Source organism: Lepisosteus oculatus, chromosome 4, assembly GCF_040954835.1.
Source record: "Lepisosteus oculatus isolate fLepOcu1 chromosome 4, fLepOcu1.hap2, whole genome shotgun sequence".
Classification (NCBI taxonomy): Eukaryota; Metazoa; Chordata; class Actinopteri; order Semionotiformes; family Lepisosteidae; genus Lepisosteus; species Lepisosteus oculatus.
Window position 1 is genome coordinate 12,832,283 of NC_090699.1, and position 19,778 is coordinate 12,852,060.

The window sequence follows — 19,778 nt, forward strand, 5'->3', positions numbered from 1 at the left end:
CCCCGCCCCGCCGCTCCCTCCCGCAGCGCCTGGGGCGTGAACCCGGGTCTCCGGCCTCAAGCAACAGGGATCCAGCCGAGTGGGCTAAGGGAGATCTGCCCCACCCCGTGATGTCGCCCTGTCCGAACGAGCTGGGGCATCTGAAATCTGGGGGTTTAGAGGCTCTGGAATTCAGGGGCTCAGGGGTTCGGGTTGGGAAGTGGGGCTTTCCTCTGGCTCCAGAACAGTGCTCGCACTGCCTTAGGACCAGGTCTCACACTGCTCATATGTGTGTGTGTGTCTCTCTGGGGACTGATGCCTGTGTGTGTGCGTGTGCGTGCGTGTACGCACAGCTGGATGAGATCCTCCAGTCAGAACAGGAGACTCTTTACACAGAGGGTGGTGGGGGTGGGGAACAAGCTGCCCAGCCCTGTTGGTGATGGAGCTGGTACGCTGGCTCTTCTGCAGACACAGTGGGATGAGATCTTCTGAGGGCTTGTACTGGTGTTCATGTGACCATATTCAGTGGCAGTAAATCTACACACACAGACCAGCATGAAACTGTTTAAGAATGTTTTTAATTAGTGATTTAATTCATTGTCATTTGTGATTCAAAGATGCAGCTAGGCCTGTTTCTCACAAATCGCTCTTCCCACCCTCCTTCCAGAAAGAAAATATATTAAAATCTTATCAAATGCGCAAATATATATATTTATTTATCAATATATACCAGTAGATCCTATAAAAACAGGCCTTAGAACGTGTGAAGATCCCACCCCCCTAGTACTGGAGTGTTGTCATAGCAACACAATGACACTTCCTTCACTGCCATGACGATGAGCACTGCCTGCTTCCCATTGGCTCTTTCCAGTCCATTTCAGTCTTCACTGATTGGCTGGCTGGAGTGTTAAAGGGCCCACCCCTAGACAAAAGGATGGCTGCTATTGGTTGAATCTCTTCCTCACTCACGCACTGTGACCTGTGACCCCCCCCTCACACAGTGTATCAGTCTGTGACGTCAAGCCTTCTCTGCCTGACTACTGCGTCTTGTCGTCCACATCGTCCATCTCGGTCAGCACGGAGAAGCAGACTTTCTGAACCAACTCGGCCGAGGACGCTGAGGACAGAGGAGACAGTTTGTCTGGGTTTGTTTGGGAAAAAAATCAAATGAACGGCAGCGTCAGGTTAGAGACAAGGTAGAGGGTGTGTGCTGCCTGCTCGTGGGATAGCGATCCCCAGTAAGCCCACACAGCCGTACCCCCCTGCAGCTCACACACAGCCCACTGGGGCTCAGGGTGAGCCTGGCCAGTACCTGGGAGAGGTGTGAGTGGGGCCAGCAGGGGGCGCTCACCCTGCGGTCTGTGGGGGTCCTAACGCCCCAGGACAGTGAGGGGGACACTAGACTGTAAACAAGGTGCCGTCCTTCAGATGAGACATAATACTGAGGTCCTGCCTCTCTGTGGTCAGTCAAGACCCCAGGGTGTCTCTCAGAAAGAGGAGGGGTGTGACCCCAGTGTCCTGGACAGACTCCCCCTGGTCTTTACCAGTCATGGCCTCCTGATCACCCCCCTCTCTGAACTGGCCTCATCACTCTGCTCTCCTCCCCACTGAGAGCTGGAGTGTGTGAGAGGACTGGGGGTGGGGGGATCCCCGGCGCCGGACAGGTTCCTCACCGATGCCCCGGCGCAGCCAGGCCGGCCGGCAGTGGGCGGGCGCGCGGCAGCAGAGCAGGTAGACGGGCACGCCGGAGAGCGCGATGCCGATGCCAATCAGGGAGTTGAGCGTGTCGCTGTACAGAGGGACCACCACCAGGAACACGGTGCACAGGCAGAAGACCACCGGGAAGAGCAGGCACAGCTGCAGAGAGAGAATCACAGTGTGGAGTGTGTGTGTGTAGAGCGTTGTGTTGTGTTGTGTTGTGTGTGTACGGTGCACAGGCAGAAGACCACCGGGAAGAGCAGGCACAGCTGCAGAGAGAGAATCACAGTGTGGAGTGTGTGTGTGTAGAGCGTTGTGTTGTGTTGTGTTGTGTTGTGTGTGTACAGTGCACAGGCAGAAGACCACCGGGAAGAGCAGGCACAGCTGCAGAGAGAGAATCACAGTGTGGAGTGTGTGTGTGTAGAGCGTTGTGTTGTGTTGTGTTGTGTGTGTACAGTGCACAGGCAGAAGACCACCGGGAAGAGCAGGCACAGCTGCAGAGAGAGAATCACAGTGTGGAGTGTGTGTGTGTAGAGCGTTGTGTTGTGTTGTGTTGTGTGTGTACAGTGCACAGGCAGAAGACCACCGGGAAGAGCAGGCACAGCTGCAGAGAGAGAATCACAGTGTGGAGTGTGTGTGTGTAGAGCGTTGTGTTGTGTTGTGTTGTGTTGTGTGTGTACAGTGCACAGGCAGAAGACCACCGGGAAGAGCAGGCACAGCTGCAGAGAGAGAATCACAGTGTGGAGTGTGTGTGTGTAGAGCGTTGTGTTGTGTTGTGTTGTGTTGTGTGTGTACAGTGCACAGGCAGAAGACCACCGGGAAGAGCAGGCACAGCTGCAGAGAGAGAATCACAGTGTGGAGTGTGTGTGTGTAGAGCGTTGTGTTGTGTTGTGTGTGTACAGTGCACAGGCAGAAGACCACCGGGAAGAGCAGGCACAGCTGCAGAGAGAGAATCAGAGTGTGGAGTGTGTGTAGAGCGTTGTGTTGTGTTGTGTTGTGTGTGTACGGTGCACAGGCAGAAGACCACCGGGAAGAGCAGGCACAGCTGCAGAGAGAGAATCACAGTGTGGAGTGTGTGTGTGTAGAGCGTTGTGTTGTGTTGTGTTGTGTTGTGTGTGTACAGTGCACAGGCAGAAGACCACCGGGAAGAGCAGGCACAGCTGCAGAGAGAGAATCACAGTGTGGAGTGTGTGTGTGTAGAGCGTTGTGTTGTGTTGTGTTGTGTGTGTACAGTGCACAGGCAGAAGACCACCGGGAAGAGCAGGCACAGCTGCAGAGAGAGAATCAGAGTGTGGAGTGTGTGTAGAGCGTTGTGTTGTGTTGTGTTGTGTGTGTACGGTGCACAGGCAGAAGACCACCGGGAAGAGCAGGCACAGCTGCAGAGAGAGAATCACAGTGTGGAGTGTGTGTGTGTAGAGCGTTGTGTTGTGTTGTGTTGTGTGTGTACAGTGCACAGGCAGAAGACCACCGGGAAGAGCAGGCACAGCTGCAGAGAGAGAATCACAGTGTGGAGTGTGTGTGTGTAGAGCGTTGTGTTGTGTTGTGTTGTGTTGTGTGTGTACAGTGCACAGGCAGAAGACCACCGGGAAGAGCAGGCACAGCTGCAGAGAGAGAATCACAGTGTGGAGTGTGTGTGTGTAGAGCGTTCTGTTGTGTTGTGTTGTGTGTGTACAGTACACAGGCAGAAGACCACTGGGAAGAGCAGGCACAGCTGCAGAGAGAGAATCACAGTGGGGAGTGTGTGTGTGTAGAGCGTTGTGTTGTGTTGTGTTGTGTGTGTACAGTGCACAGGCAGAAGACCACCGGGAAGAGCAGGCACAGCTGCAGAGAGAGAATCACAGTGTGGAGTGTGTGTGTGTAGAGCGTTGTGTTGTGTTGTGTTGTGTGTGTACAGTGCACAGGCAGAAGACCACCGGGAAGAGCAGGCACAGCTGCAGAGAGAGAATCACAGTGTGGAGTGTGTGTGTGTAGAGCGTTGTGTTGTGTTGTGTTGTGTGTGTACAGTGCACAGGCAGAAGACCACCGGGAAGAGCAGGCACAGCTGCAGAGAGAGAATCACAGTGTGGAGTGTGTGTGTGTAGAGCGTTGTGTTGTGTTGTGTTGTGCTGTGTTGTGTGTGTACAGTGCACAGGCAGAAGACCACCGGGAAGAGCAGGCACAGCTGCAGAGAGAGAATCACAGTGTGGAGTGTGTGTGTGTAGAGCGTTGTGTTGTGTTGTGTTGTGTGTGTACAGTGCACAGGCAGAAGACCACCGGGAAGAGCAGGCACAGCTGCAGAGAGAGAATCACAGTGTGGAGTGTGTGTGTGTAGAGCGTTGTGTTGTGTTGTGTTGTGTGTGTACAGTGCACAGGCAGAAGACCACCGGGAAGAGCAGGCACAGCTGCAGAGAGAGAATCACAGTGTGGAGTGTGTGTGTGTAGAGCGTTGTGTGTGTACAGTGCACAGGCAGAAGACCACCGGGAAGAGCAGGCACAGCTGCAGAGAGAGAATCACAGTGTGGAGTGTGTGTGTGTAGAGCGTTGTGTTGTGTTGTGTTGTGTGTGTACAGTGCACAGGCAGAAGACCACCGGGAAGAGCAGGCACAGCTGCAGAGAAAGAATCACAGTGTGGAGTGTGTGTGTGTAGAGCGTTGTGTTGTGTTGTGTTGTGTTGTGTGTGTACAGTGCACAGGCAGAAGACCACCGGGAAGAGCAGGCACAGCTGCAGAGAGAATCACAGTGTGGAGTGTGTGTGTGTAGAGCGTTGTGTTGTGTTGTGTTGTGTTGTGTGTGTACAGTGCACAGGCAGAAGACCACCGGGAAGAGCAGGCACAGCTGCAGAGAGAGAATCACAGTGGGGAGTGTGTGTGTGTAGAGTGTTGTGTTGTGTTGTGTTGTGTGTGTACAGTGCACAGGCAGAAGACCACCGGGAAGAGCAGGCACAGCTGCAGAGAGAATCACAGTGTGGAGTGTGTGTGTGTAGAGCGTTGTGTTGTGTTGTGTTGTGTGTGTACAGTGCACAGGCAGAAGACCACCGGGAAGAGCAGGCACAGCTGCAGAGAGAGAATCACAGTGTGGAGTGTGTGTGTGTAGAGTGTTGTGTTGTGTTGTGTTGTGTGTGTACAGTGCACAGGCAGAAGACCACCGGGAAGAGCAGGCACAGCTGCAGAGAGAATCACAGTGTGGAGTGTGTGTGTGTAGAGCGTTGTGTTGTGTTGTGTTGTGTGTGTACGGTGCACAGGCAGAAGACCACCGGGAAGAGCAGGCACAGCTGCAGAGAGAATCACAGTGTGGAGTGTGTGTGTGTAGAGCGTTGTGTTGTGTTGTGTTGTGTGTGTACAGTGCACAGGCAGAAGACCACCGGGAAGAGCAGGCACAGCTGCAGAGAGAGAATCACAGTGTGGAGTGTGTGTGTGTAGAGCGTTGTGTTGTGTTGTGTTGTGCTGTGTTGTGTGTGTACAGTGCACAGGCAGAAGACCACCGGGAAGAGCAGGCACAGCTGCAGAGAGAGAATCACAGTGTGGAGTGTGTGTGTGTAGAGCGTTGTGTTGTGTTGTGTTGTGTGTGTACAGTGCACAGGCAGAAGACCACCGGGAAGAGCAGGCACAGCTGCAGAGAGAGAATCACAGTGTGGAGTGTGTGTGTGTAGAGCGTTGTGTTGTGTTGTGTTGTGTGTGTACAGTGCACAGGCAGAAGACCACCGGGAAGAGCAGGCACAGCTGCAGAGAGAGAATCACAGTGTGGAGTGTGTGTGTGTAGAGCGTTGTGTGTGTACAGTGCACAGGCAGAAGACCACCGGGAAGAGCAGGCACAGCTGCAGAGAGAGAATCACAGTGTGGAGTGTGTGTGTGTAGAGCGTTGTGTTGTGTTGTGTTGTGTGTGTACAGTGCACAGGCAGAAGACCACCGGGAAGAGCAGGCACAGCTGCAGAGAGAGAATCACAGTGTGGAGTGTGTGTGTGTAGAGCGTTGTGTTGTGTTGTGTTGTGTGTGTACAGTGCACAGGCAGAAGACCACCGGGAAGAGCAGGCACAGCTGCAGAGAAAGAATCACAGTGTGGAGTGTGTGTGTGTAGAGCGTTGTGTTGTGTTGTGTTGTGTTGTGTGTGTACAGTGCACAGGCAGAAGACCACCGGGAAGAGCAGGCACAGCTGCAGAGAGAGAATCACAGTGTGGAGTGTGTGTGTGTAGAGCGTTGTGTTGTGTTGTGTTGTGTGTGTACAGTGCACAGGCAGAAGACCACCGGGAAGAGCAGGCACAGCTGCAGAGAGAGAATCACAGTGTGGAGTGTGTGTGTGTAGAGCGTTGTGTTGTGTTGTGTTGTGTTGTGTGTGTACAGTGCACAGGCAGAAGACCACCGGGAAGAGCAGGCACAGCTGCAGAGAGAGAATCACAGTGTGGAGTGTGTGTGTGTAGAGCGTTGTGTTGTGTTGTGTGTGTACAGTGCACAGGCAGAAGACCACCGGGAAGAGCAGGCACAGCTGCAGAGAGAATCACAGTGTGGAGTGTGTGTGTGTAGAGCGTTGTGTTGTGTTGTGTTGTGTGTGTACAGTGCACAGGCAGAAGACCACCGGGAAGAGCAGGCACAGCTGCAGAGAGAGAATCACAGTGTGGAGTGTGTGTGTGTAGAGTGTTGTGTTGTGTTGTGTTGTGTGTGTACAGTGCACAGGCAGAAGACCACCGGGAAGAGCAGGCACAGCTGCAGAGAGAATCACAGTGTGGAGTGTGTGTGTGTAGAGCGTTGTGTTGTGTTGTGTTGTGTTGTGTGTGTACGGTGCACAGGCAGAAGACCACCGGGAAGAGCAGGCACAGCTGCAGAGAGAATCACAGTGTGGAGTGTGTGTGTGTAGAGCGTTGTGTTGTGTTGTGTTGTGTGTGTACAGTGCACAGGCAGAAGACCACCGGGAAGAGCAGGCACAGCTGCAGAGAGAATCACAGTGTGGAGTGTGTGTGTGTAGAGCGTTGTGTTGTGTTGTGTTGTGTGTGTACAGTGCACAGGCAGAAGACCACCGGGAAGAGCAGGCACAGCTGCAGAGAGAGAATCACAGTGTGGAGTGTGTGTGTGTAGAGCGTTGTGTTGTGTTGTGTTGTGTGTGTACAGTGCACAGGCAGAAGACCACCGGGAAGAGCAGGCACAGCTGCAGAGAGAGAATCACAGTGTGGAGTGTGTGTGTGTAGAGCGTTGTGTTGTGTTGTGTTGTGTTGTGTGTGTACAGTGCACAGGCAGAAGACCACCGGGAAGAGCAGGCACAGCTGCAGAGAGAGAATCACAGTGTGGAGTGTGTGTGTGTAGAGCGTTGTGTTGTGTTGTGTTGTGTGTGTACAGTGCACAGGCAGAAGACCGCCGGGAAGAGCAGGCACAGCTGCAGAGAGAGAATCACAGTGTGGAGTGTGTGTGTGTAGAGCGTTGTGTTGTGTTGTGTTGTGTGTGTACAGTGCACAGGCAGAAGACCACCGGGAAGAGCAGGCACAGCTGCAGAGAGAATCACAGTGTGGAGTGTGTGTGTGTAGAGCGTTGTGTTGTGCTGTGTTGTGTGTGTACAGTGCACAGGCAGAAGACCACCGGGAAGAGCAGGCACAGCTGCAGAGAGAGAATCACAGTGTGGAGTGTGTGTGTGTAGAGCGTTGTGTTGTGTTGTGTTGTGTTGTGTGTGTACGGTGCACAGGCAGAAGACCACCGGGAAGAGCAGGCACAGCTGCAGAGAGAGAATCACAGTGTGGAGTGTGTGTGTGTAGAGCGTTGTGTTGTGTTGTGTTGTGTGTGTACAGTGCACAGGCAGAAGACCACCGGGAAGAGCAGGCACAGCTGCAGAGAGAGAATCACAGTGTGGAGTGTGTGTGTGTAGAGCGTTGTGTTGTGTTGTGTTGTGTGTGTACAGTGCACAGGCAGAAGACCACCGGGAAGAGCAGGCACAGCTGCAGAGAGAGAATCACAGTGTGGAGTGTGTGTGTGTAGAGCGTTGTGTGTGTACAGTGCACAGGCAGAAGACCACCGGGAAGAGCAGGCACAGCTGCAGAGAGAGAATCACAGTGTGGAGTGTGTGTGTGTAGAGCGTTGTGTTGTGTTGTGTTGTGTGTGTACAGTGCACAGGCAGAAGACCACCGGGAAGAGCAGGCACAGCTGCAGAGAGAGAATCACAGTGTGGAGTGTGTGTGTGTAGAGCGTTGTGTTGTGTTGTGTTGTGTGTGTACAGTGCACAGGCAGAAGACCACCGGGAAGAGCAGGCACAGCTGCAGAGAGAATCACAGTGTGGAGTGTGTGTGTGTAGAGCGTTGTGTTGTGTTGTGTTGTGTTGTGTGTGTACAGTGCACAGGCAGAAGACCACCGGGAAGAGCAGGCACAGCTGCAGAGAGAGAATCACAGTGTGGAGTGTGTGTGTGTAGAGCGTTGTGTTGTGTTGTGTTGTGTGTGTACAGTGCACAGGCAGAAGACCACCGGGAAGAGCAGGCACAGCTGCAGAGAGAGAATCACAGTGTGGAGTGTGTGTGTGTAGAGCGTTGTGTTGTGTTGTGTTGTGTTGTGTGTGTACAGTGCACAGGCAGAAGACCACCGGGAAGAGCAGGCACAGCTGCAGAGAGAGAATCACAGTGTGGAGTGTGTGTGTGTAGAGCGTTGTGTTGTGTTGTGTTGTGTGTGTACAGTGCACAGGCAGAAGACCACCGGGAAGAGCAGGCACAGCTGCAGAGAGAGAATCACAGTGTGGAGTGTGTGTGTGTAGAGCGTGTTGTGTTGTGTTGTGTGTGTACAGTGCACAGGCAGAAGACCACCGGGAAGAGCAGGCACAGCTGCAGAGAGAATCACAGTGTGGAGTGTGTGTGTGTAGAGCGTTGTGTTGTGTTGTGTTGTGTGTGTACAGTGCACAGGCAGAAGACCACCGGGAAGAGCAGGCACAGCTGCAGAGAGAGAATCACAGTGTGGAGTGTGTGTGTGTAGAGTGTTGTGTTGTGTTGTGTTGTGTGTGTACAGTGCACAGGCAGAAGACCACCGGGAAGAGCAGGCACAGCTGCAGAGAGAATCACAGTGTGGAGTGTGTGTGTGTAGAGCGTTGTGTTGTGTTGTGTTGTGTGTGTACGGTGCACAGGCAGAAGACCACCGGGAAGAGCAGGCACAGCTGCAGAGAGAGAATCACAGTGTGGAGTGTGTGTGTGTAGAGCGTTGTGTTGTGTTGTGTTGTGTGTGTACAGTGCACAGGCAGAAGACCACCGGGAAGAGCAGGCACAGCTGCAGAGAGAATCACAGTGTGGAGTGTGTGTGTGTAGAGCGTTGTGTTGTGTTGTGTTGTGTGTGTACAGTGCACAGGCAGAAGACCACCGGGAAGAGCAGGCACAGCTGCAGAGAGAGAATCACAGTGTGGAGTGTGTGTGTGTAGAGCGTTGTGTTGTGTTGTGTTGTGTTGTGTGTGTACAGTGCACAGGCAGAAGACCACCGGGAAGAGCAGGCACAGCTGCAGAGAGAGAATCACAGTGTGGAGTGTGTGTGTGTAGAGCGTTGTGTTGTGTTGTGTTGTGTTGTGTGTGTACAGTGCACAGGCAGAAGACCACCGGGAAGAGCAGGCACAGCTGCAGAGAGAGAATCACAGTGTGGAGTGTGTGTGTGTAGAGCGTTGTGTTGTGTTGTGTTGTGCTGTGTTGTGTGTGTACAGTGCACAGGCAGAAGACCACCGGGAAGAGCAGGCACAGCTGCAGAGAGAGAATCACAGTGTGGAGTGTGTGTGTGTAGAGCGTTGTGTTGTGTTGTGTTGTGTTGTGTGTGTACGGTGCACAGGCAGAAGACCACCGGGAAGAGCAGGCACAGCTGCAGAGAGAGAATCACAGTGTGGAGTGTGTGTGTGTAGAGTGTTGTGTTGTGTTGTGTGTGTACAGTGCACAGGCAGAAGACCACCGGGAAGAGCAGGCACAGCTGCAGAGAGAGAATCACAGTGTGTGTAGAGTGTTGCGTTGTGTTGTGTGTGTACAGTGCACAGGCAGAAGACCACCGAGAGAATCACAGTGTGGAGTGTGTGTGTGTAGAGCGTTGTGTTGTGTGTGTGTAGTGTTGTGTGTGTGTACAGTGCACAGGCAGAAGACCACCGAGAGAATCACAGTGTGGAGAGTGTGTGTGTAGAGCGTTGTGTTGTGTTGTGTTGTGTGTGTACGGTGCACAGGCAGAAGACCACCGGGAAGAGCAGGCACAGCTGCAGAGAGAGAATCACAGTGTGGAGTGTGTGTGTGTAGAGCGTTGTGTTGTGTTGTGTTGTGTGTGTACAGTGCACAGGCAGAAGACCACCGGGAAGAGCAGGCACAGCTGCAGAGAGAGAATCACAGTGGGGAGTGTGTGTGTGTAGAGCGTTGTGTTGTGTTGTGTTGTGTTGTGTGTGTACAGTGCACAGGCAGAAGACCACCGGGAAGAGCAGGCACAGCTGCAGAGAGAGAATCACAGTGTGGAGTGTGTGTGTGTAGAGCGTTGTGTTGTGTTGTGTGTGTGTGTACAGTGCACAGGCAGAAGACCACCGGGAAGAGCAGGCACAGCTGCAGAGAGAGAATCACAGTGTGGAGTGTGTGTGTGTAGAGCGTTGTGTTGTGTTGTGTTGTGTTGTGTGTGTACGGTGCACAGGCAGAAGACCACCGGGAAGAGCAGGCACAGCTGCAGAGAGAGAATCACAGTGTGGAGTGTGTGTAGAGCGTTGTGTTGTGTTGTGTTGTGTTGTGTGTGTACAGTGCACAGGCAGAAGACCACCGGGAAGAGCAGGCACAGCTGCAGAGAGAATCACAGTGTGGAGTGTGTGTGTGTAGAGCGTTGTGTTGTGTTGTGTTGTGTGTGTACAGTGCACAGGCAGAAGACCACCGGGAAGAGCAGGCACAGCTGCAGAGAGAGAATCACAGTGTGGAGTGTGTGTGTGTAGAGCGTTGTGTTGTGTTGTGTGTGTGTACGGTGCACAGGCAGAAGACCACCGGGAAGAGCAGGCACAGCTGCAGAGAGAGAATCACAGTGTGGAGTGTGTGTGTGTAGAGCGTGTGTTGTGTTGTGTTGTGTTGTGTGTGTACAGTGCACAGGCAGAAGACCACCGGGAAGAGCAGGCACAGCTGCAGAGAGAGAATCACAGTGTGGAGTGTGTGTGTGTAGAGCGTTGTGTTGTGTTGTGTTGTGTGTGTACGGTGCACAGGCAGAAGACCACCGGGAAGAGCAGGCACAGCTGCAGAGAGAGAATCACAGTGTGGAGTGTGTGTGTGTAGAGCGTTGTGTTGTGTTGTGTGTGTTGTGTGTGTACAGTGCACAGGCAGAAGACCACCGGGAAGAGCAGGCACAGCTGCAGAGAGAGAATCACAGTGTGGAGTGTGTGTGTGTAGAGCGTTGTGTTGTGTTGTGTTGTGTTGTGTGTGTACAGTGCACAGGCAGAAGACCACCGGGAAGAGCAGGCACAGCTGCAGAGAGAGAATCACAGTGTGGAGTGTGTGTGTGTAGAGCGTTGTGTTGTGTTGTGTTGTGTTGTGTGTGTACAGTGCACAGGCAGAAGACCACCGGGAAGAGCAGGCACAGCTGCAGAGAGAGAATCACAGTGTGTGTGTGTGTGTGTGTAGAGCGTTGTGTTGTGTTGTGTTGTGTGTGTACAGTGCACAGGCAGAAGACCACCGGGAAGAGCAGGCACAGCTGCAGAGAGAGAATCACAGTGTGGAGTGTGTGTGTGTAGAGCGTTGTGTTGTGTTGTGTGTGTGTACAGTGCACAGGCAGAAGACCACCGGGAAGAGCAGGCACAGCTGCAGAGAGAGAATCACAGTGTGGAGTGTGTGTGTGTAGAGCGTTGTGTTGTGTTGTGTTGTGTTGTGTGTGTACAGTGCACAGGCAGAAGACCACCCGGGAAGAGCAGGCACAGCTGCAGAGAGAGAATCACAGTGTGGAGTGTGTGTGTGTAGAGCGTTGTGTTGTGTTGTGTTGTGTTGTGTTGTGTGTGTACAGTGCACAGGCAGAAGACCACCGGGAAGAGCAGGCACAGCTGCAGAGAGAGAATCACAGTGTGGAGTGTGTGTGTGTAGAGCGTTGTGTTGTGTTGTGTGTGTACGGTGCACAGGCAGAAGACCACCGGGAAGAGCAGGCACAGCTGCAGAGAGAGAATCACAGTGTGGAGTGTGTGTGTGTAGAGCGTTGTGTTGTGTTGTGTTGTGTTGTGTGTGTACAGTGCACAGGCAGAAGACCACCGGGAAGAGCAGGCACAGCTGCAGAGAGAGAATCACAGTGTGGAGTGTGTGTGTGTAGAGCGTTGTGTTGTGTTGTGTTGTGTGTGTACAGTGCACAGGCAGAAGACCACCGGGAAGAGCAGGCACAGCTGCAGAGAGAGAATCACAGTGTGGAGTGTGTGTGTGTAGAGTTTGTGTGTGTGTTGTGTTGTGTGTGTACAGTGCACAGGCAGAAGACCACCGGGAAGAGCAGGCACAGCTGCAGAGAGAGAATCACAGTGTGGAGTGTGTGTGTGTAGAGTGTTGTGTTGTGTTGTGTGTGTACAGTGCACAGGCAGAAGACCACCGGGAAGAGCAGGCACAGCTGCAGAGAGAGAATCACAGTGTGGAGTGTGTGTGTGTAGAGCGTTGTGTTGTGTTGTGTTGTGTTGTGTGTGTACGGTGCACAGGCAGAAGACCACCGGGAAGAGCAGGCACAGCTGCAGAGAGAGAATCACAGTGTGGAGTGTGTGTGTGTAGAGCGTTGTGTTGTGTTGTGTTGTGTGTGTACAGTGCACAGGCAGAAGACCACCGGGAAGAGCAGGCACAGCTGCAGAGAGAGAATCACAGTGTGGAGTGTGTGTGTGTAGAGCGTTGTGTTGTGTTGTGTTGTGTGTGTACAGTGCACAGGCAGAAGACCACCGGGAAGAGCAGGCACAGCTGCAGAGAGAGAATCACAGTGTGGAGTGTGTGTGTGTAGAGCGTTGTGTTGTGTTGTGTTGTGTGTGTACAGTGCACAGGCAGAAGACCACCGGGAAGAGCAGGCACAGCTGCAGAGAGAGAATCACAGTGTGGAGTGTGTGTGTGTAGAGCGTTGTGTTGTGTTGTGTTGTGTGTGTACAGTGCACAGGCAGAAGACCACCGGGAAGAGCAGGCACAGCTGCAGAGAGAGAATCACAGTGTGGAGTGTGTGTGTGTAGAGCGTTGTGTTGTGTTGTGTTGTGTGTGTACAGTGCACAGGCAGAAGACCACCGGGAAGAGCAGGCACAGCTGCAGAGAGAGAATCACAGTGTGGAGTGTGTGTGTGTAGAGCGTTGTGTTGTGTTGTGTTGTGTTGTGTGTGTACAGTGCACAGGCAGAAGACCACCGGGAAGAGCAGGCACAGCTGCAGAGAGAATCACAGTGTGGAGTGTGTGTGTGTAGAGCGTTGTGTTGTGTTGTGTTGTGTGTGTACAGTGCACAGGCAGAAGACCACCGGGAAGAGCAGGCACAGCTGCAGAGAGAGAATCACAGTGTGGAGTGTGTGTGTGTAGAGTGTTGTGTTGTGTTGTGTTGTGTGTGTACGGTGCACAGGCAGAAGACCACCGGGAAGAGCAGGCACAGCTGCAGAGAGAGAATCACAGTGTGGAGTGTGTGTGTGTAGTGTTGTGTTGTGTTGTGTGTGTACAGTGCACAGGCAGAAGACCACCGGGAAGAGCAGGCACAGCTGCAGAGAGAGAATCACAGTGTGGAGTGTGTGTGTGTAGAGTGTTGTGTTGTGTTGTGTTGTGTGTGTACAGTGCACAGGCAGAAGACCACCGGGAAGAGCAGGCACAGCTGCAGAGAGAATCACAGTGTGGAGTGTGTGTGTGTAGAGCGTTGTGTTGTGTTGTGTTGTGTGTGTACGGTGCACAGGCAGAAGACCACCGGGAAGAGCAGGCACAGCTGCAGAGAGAATCACAGTGTGGAGTGTGTGTGTGTAGAGCGTTGTGTTGTGTTGTGTTGTGTGTGTACGGTGCACAGGCAGAAGACCACCGGGAAGAGCAGGCACAGCTGCAGAGAGAATCACAGTGTGGAGTGTGTGTGTGTAGAGCGTTGTGTTGTGTTGTGTTGTGTGTGTACAGTGCACAGGCAGAAGACCACCGGGAAGAGCAGGCACAGCTGCAGAGAGAGAATCACAGTGTGGAGTGTGTGTGTGTAGAGCGTTGTGTTGTGTTGTGTTGTGTTGTGTGTGTACGGTGCACAGGCAGAAGACCACCGGGAAGAGCAGGCACAGCTGCAGAGAGAGAATCACAGTGTGGAGTGTGTGTGTGTAGAGCGTTGTGTTGTGTTGTGTTGTGTGTGTACAGTGCACAGGCAGAAGACCACCGGGAAGAGCAGGCACAGCTGCAGAGAGAGAATCACAGTGTGGAGTGTGTGTGTGTAGAGCGTTGTGTTGTGTTGTGTTGTGTGTGTACAGTGCACAGGCAGAAGACCACCGGGAAGAGCAGGCACAGCTGCAGAGAGAGAATCACAGTGTGGAGTGTGTGTGTGTAGAGCGTTGTGTTGTGTTGTGTTGTGTGTGTACAGTGCACAGGCAGAAGACCACCGGGAAGAGCAGGCACAGCTGCAGAGAGAGAATCACAGTGTGGAGTGTGTGTGTGTAGAGCGTTGTGTTGTGTTGTGTTATGTGTGTACAGTGCACAGGCAGAAGACCACCGGGAAGAGCAGGCACAGCTGCAGAGAGAGAATCACAGTGTGGAGTGTGTGTGTGTAGAGCGTTGTGTTGTGTTGTGTGTGTACAGTGCACAGGCAGAAGACCACCGGGAAGAGCAGGCACAGCTGCAGAGAGAGAATCACAGTGTGGAGTGTGTGTGTGTAGAGCGTTGTGTTGTGTTGTGTTGTGTGTGTACAGTGCACAGGCAGAAGACCACCGGGAAGAGCAGGCACAGCTGCAGAGAGAGAATCACAGTGTGGAGTGTGTGTGTGTAGAGCATTGTGTTGTTTGTGTTGTGTTGTGTGTGTACAGTGCACAGGCAGAAGACCACCGGGAAGAGCAGGCACAGCTGCAGAGAGAGAATCACAGTGTGGAGTGTGTGTGTGTAGAGCGTTGTGTTGTGTTGTGTTGTGTTGTGTGTGTACAGTGCACAGGCAGAAGACCACCGGGAAGAGCAGGCACAGCTGCAGAGAGAGAATCACAGTGTGGAGTGTGTGTGTGTAGAGCGTTGTGTTGTGTTGTGTTGTGTTGTGTGTGTACAGTGCACAGGCAGAAGACCACCGGGAAGAGCAGGCACAGCTGCAGAGAGAGAATCACAGTGTGGAGTGTGTGTGTGTAGAGCGTTGTGTTGTGTTGTGTGTGTACAGTGCACAGGCAGAAGACCACCGGGAAGAGCAGGCACAGCTGCAGAGAGAGAATCACAGTGTGGAGTGTGTGTGTGTAGAGCGTTGTGTTTTGTTGTGTTGTGTTGTGTGTGTACAGTGCACAGGCAGAAGACCACCGGGAAAAGCAGGCACAGCTGCAGAGAGAATCACAGTGTGGAGTGTGTGTGTGTAGAGCGTTGTGTTGTGTTGTGTTGTGTGTGTACAGTGCACAGGCAGAAGACCACCGGGAAGAGCAGGCACAGCTGCAGAGAGAGAATCACAGTGTGGAGTGTGTGTGTGTAGAGCGTTGTGTTGTGTTGTGTGTGTACGGTGCACAGGCAGAAGACCACCGGGAAGAGCAGGCACAGCTGCAGAGAGAGAATCACAGTGTGGAGTGTGTGTGTGTAGAGTGTTGTGTTGTGTTGTGTGTGTACAGTGCACAGGCAGAAGACCACCGGGAAGAGCAGGCACAGCTGCAGAGAGAGAATCACAGTGTGGAGTGTGTGTGTGTAGAGTGTTGTGTTGTGTTGTGTGTGTACAGTGCACAGGCAGAAGACCACCGGGAAGAGCAGGCACAGCTGCAGAGAGAGAATCACAGTGTGGAGTGTGTGTGTGTAGAGCGTTGTGTTGTGTTGTGTTGTGTTGTGTGTGTACGGTGCACAGGCAGAAGACCACCGGGAAGAGCAGGCACAGCTGCAGAGAGAGAATCACAGTGTGGAGTGTGTGTGTGTAGAGCGTTGTGTTGTGTTGTGTTGTGTGTGTACAGTGCACAGGCAGAAGACCACCGGGAAGAGCAGGCACAGCTGCAGAGAGAGAATCACAGTGGGGAGTGTGTGTGTGTAGAGCGTTGTGTTGTGTTGTGTTGTGTTGTGTGTGTACAGTGCACAGGCAGAAGACCACCGGGAAGAGCAGGCACAGCTGCAGAGAGAGAATCACAGTGTGGAGTGTGTGTGTGTAGAGCGTTGTGTTGTGTTGTGTGTGTACAGTGCACAGGCAGAAGACCACCGGGAAGAGCAGGCACAGCTGCAGAGAGAATCACAGTGTGGAGTGTGTGTGTGTAGAGCGTTGTGTTGTGTTGTGTTGTGTGTGTACAGTGCACAGGCAGAAGACCACCGGGAAGAGCAGGCACAGCTGCAGAGAGAGAATCACAGTGTGGAGTGTGTGTGTGTAGAGTGTTGTGTTGTGTTGTGTTGTGTGTGTACAGTGCACAGGCAGAAGACCACCGGGAAGAGCAGGCACAGCTGCAGAGAGAATCACAGTGTGGAGTGTGTGTGTGTAGAGCGTTGTGTTGTGTTGTGTTGTGTGTGTACGGTGCACAGGCAGAAGACCACCGGGAAGAGCAGGCACAGCTGCAGAGAGAGAATCACAGTGTGGAGTGTGTGTGTGTAGAGCGTTGTGTTGTGTTGTGTTGTGTGTGTACAGTGCACAGGCAGAAGACCACCGGGAAGAGCAGGCACAGCTGCAGAGAGAGAATCACAGTGTGGAGTGTGTGTGTGTAGTGTTGTGTTGTGTTGTGTTGTGTGTGTACAGTGCACAGGCAGAAGACCACCGGGAAGAGCAGGCACAGCTGCAGAGAGAGAATCACAGTGGGGAGTGTGTGTGTGTAGAGCGTTGTGTTGTGTTGTGTTGTGTGTGTACAGTGCACAGGCAGAAGACCACCGGGAAGAGCAGGCACAGCTGCAGAGAGAGAATCACAGTGTGGAGTGTGTGTGTGTAGAGCGTTGTGTTGTGTTGTGTGTGTACAGTGCACAGGCAGAAGACCACCGGGAAGAGCAGGCACAGCTGCAGAGAGAGAATCACAGTGGGGAGTGTGTGTGTGTAGAGCGTTGTGTTGTGTTGTGTTGTGTGTGTACAGTGCACAGGCAGAAGACCACCGGGAAGAGCAGGGACAGCTGCAGAGAGAGAATCACAGTGTGGAGTGTGTGTGTGTAGAGCGTTGTGTTGTGTTGTGTTGTGTGTGTACAGTGCACAGGCAGAAGACCACCGGGAAGAGCAGGGACAGCTGCAGAGAGAGAATCACAGTGTGGAGTGTGTGTGTGTAGAGCGTTGTGTTGTGTTGTGTTGTGTGTGTACAGTGCACAGGCAGAAGACCACCGGGAAGAGCAGGGACAGCTGCAGAGAGAGAATCACAGTGTGGAGTGTGTGTGTGTAGAGCGTTGTGTTGTGTTGTGTTGTGTGTGTACAGTGCACAGGCAGAAGACCACCGGGAAGAGCAGGCACAGCTGCAGAGAGAGAATCACAGTGTGGAGTGTGTGTGTGTGTAGAGCGTTGTGTTGTGTTGTGTTGTGTGTGTACAGTGCACAGGCAGAAGACCACCGGGAAGAGCAGGCACAGCTGCAGAGAGAGAATCACAGTGTGGAGTGTGTGTGTGTAGAGCGTTGTGTTGTGTTGTGTTGTGTGTGTACAGTGCACAGGCAGAAGACCACCGGGAAGAGCAGGCACAGCTGCAGAGAGAGAATCACAGTGTGGAGTGTGTGTGTGTAGAGCGTTGTGTTGTGTTGTGTTGTGTTGTGTGTGTACAGTGCACAGGCAGAAGACCACCGGGAAGAGCAGGCACAGCTGCAGAGAGAGAATCACAGTGTGGAGTGTGTGTGTGTAGAGCGTTGTGTTGTGTTGTGTTGTGTGTGTACAGTGCACAGGCAGAAGACCACCGGGAAGAGCAGGCACAGCTGCAGAGAGAGAATCACAGTGTGGAGTGTGTGTGTGTAGAGCGTTGTGTTGTGTTGTGTTGTGTGTGTACAGTGCACAGGCAGAAGACCACCGGGAAGAGCAGGCACAGCTGCAGAGAGAATCACAGTGTGGAGTGTGTGTGTGTAGAGCGTTGTGTTGTGTTGTGTGTGTACAGTGCACAGGCAGAAGACCACCGGGAAGAGCAGGCACAGCTGCAGAGAGAATCACAGTGTGGAGTGTGTGTGTGTAGAGCGTTGTGTTGTGTTGTGTTGTGTGTGTACAGTGCACAGGCAGAAGACCACCGGGAAGAGCAGGCACAGCTGCAGAGAGAGAATCACAGTGTGGAGTGTGTGTGTGTAGAGTGTTGTGTTGTGTTGTGTTGTGTGTGTACAGTGCACAGGCAGAAGACCACCGGGAAGAGCAGGCACAGCTGCAGAGAGAGAATCACAGTGTGGAGTGTGTGTGTGTAGAGCGTTGTGTTGTGTTGTGTTGTGTTGTGTGTGTACGGTGCACAGGCAGAAGACCACCGGGAAGAGCAGGCACAGCTGCAGAGAGAGAATCACAGTGTGGAGTGTGTGTGTGTAGAGCGTTGTGTTGTGTTGTGTTGTGTTGTGTGTGTACAGTGCACAGGCAGAAGACCACCGGGAAGAGCAGGCACAGCTGCAGAGAGAGAATCACAGTGTGGAGTGTGTGTGTGTAGAGCGTTGTGTTGTGTTGTGTTGTGTGTGTACAGTGCACAGGCAGAAGACCACCGGGAAGAGCAGGCACAGCTGCAGAGAGAGAATCACAGTGTGGAGTGTGTGTGTGTAGAGCGTTGTGTTGTGTTGTGTTGTGTGTGTACAGTGCACAGGCAGAAGACCACCGGGAAGAGCAGGCACAGCTGCAGAGAGAGAATCACAGTGTGGAGTGTGTGTGTGTAGAGCATTGTGTTGTTTGTGTTGTGTTGTGTGTGTACAGTGCACAGGCAGAAGACCACCGGGAAGAGCAGGCACAGCTGCAGAGAGAGAATCACAGTGTGGAGTGTGTGTGTGTAGAGCGTTGTGTTGTGTTGTGTTGTGTGTGTACAGTGCACAGGCAGAAGACCACCGGGAAGAGCAGGCACAGCTGCAGAGAGAGAATCACAGTGTGGAGTGTGTGTGTGTAGAGCGTTGTGTTGTGTTGTGTGTGTACAGTGCACAGGCAGAAGACCACCGGGAAGAGCAGGCACAGCTGCAGAGAGAGAATCACAGTGTGGAGTGTGTGTGTGTAGAGCATTGTGTTGTGTTGTGTGTGTGTACAGTGCACAGGCAGAAGACCACCGGGAAGAGCAGGCACAGCTGCAGAGAGAGAATCACAGTGTGGAGTGTGTGTGTGTAGAGCGTTGTGTTGTGTTGTGTTGTGTTGTGTGTGTACGGTGCACAGGCAGAAGACCACCGGGAAGAGCAGGCACAGCTGCAGAGAGAGAATCACAGTGTGGAGTGTGTGTGTGTAGAGCGTTGTGTTGTGTTGTGTGTGTACAGTGCACAGGCAGAAGACCACCGGGAAGAGCAGGCACAGCTGCAGAGAGAGAATCACAGTGTGGAGTGTGTGTGTGTAGAGTGTTGTGTTGTGTTGTGTTGTGTGTGTACAGTGCACAGGCAGAAGACCACCGGGAAGAGCAGGCACAGCTGCAGAGAGAGAATCACAGTGTGGAGTGTGTGTGTGTAGAGCGTTGTGTTGTGTTGTGTGTGTACAGTGCACAGGCAGAAGACCACCGGGAAGAGCAGGCACAGCTGCAGAGAGAGAATCACAGTGTGGAGTGTGTGTGTGTAGAGCGTTGTGTTGTGTTGTGTTGTGTGTGTACAGTGCACAGGCAGAAGACCACCGGGAAGAGCAGGCACAGCTGCAGAGAGAGAATCACAGTGTGGAGTGTGTGTGTGTAGAGCGTTGTGTTGTGTTGTGTTGTGTTGTGTGTGTACGGTGCACAGGCAGAAGACCACCGGGAAGAGCAGGCACAGCTGCAGAGAGAATCACAGTGTGGAGTGTGTGTGTGTAGAGCGTTGTGTTGTGTTGTGTTGTGTGTGTACAGTGCACAGGCAGAAGACCACCGGGAAGAGCAGGCACAGCTGCAGAGAGAGAATCACAGTGTGGAGTGTGTGTGTGTAGAGCGTTGTGTTGTGTTGTGTTATGTGTGTACAGTGCACAGGCAGAAGACCACCGGGAAGAGCAGGCACAGCTGCAGAGAGAGAATCACAGTGTGGAGTGT

General features: G+C 53.0%; 1 protein-coding gene across 2 annotated transcripts in view; it reads right to left on the reverse strand.

Moving 5' to 3' along the window:
* Positions 1-538: 538 nt before the first annotated feature.
* slc7a7 (solute carrier family 7 member 7) overlaps positions 539-19,778 on the reverse strand; it is a 51,844-nt gene continuing 32,604 nt past the window's right edge. For both annotated transcript variants that reach the window (XM_069188714.1, XM_069188713.1), the window contains exons 9-10: positions 1,653-1,836; positions 539-1,096 (exon numbers count right to left, since the gene is read on the reverse strand). In XM_069188714.1, the coding sequence (XP_069044815.1) occupies positions 1,017-1,096; positions 1,653-1,836 (264 nt within the window). In that variant the 3' untranslated portion in view covers positions 539-1,016. The remainder of the gene's footprint in view (positions 1,097-1,652; positions 1,837-19,778) is intronic.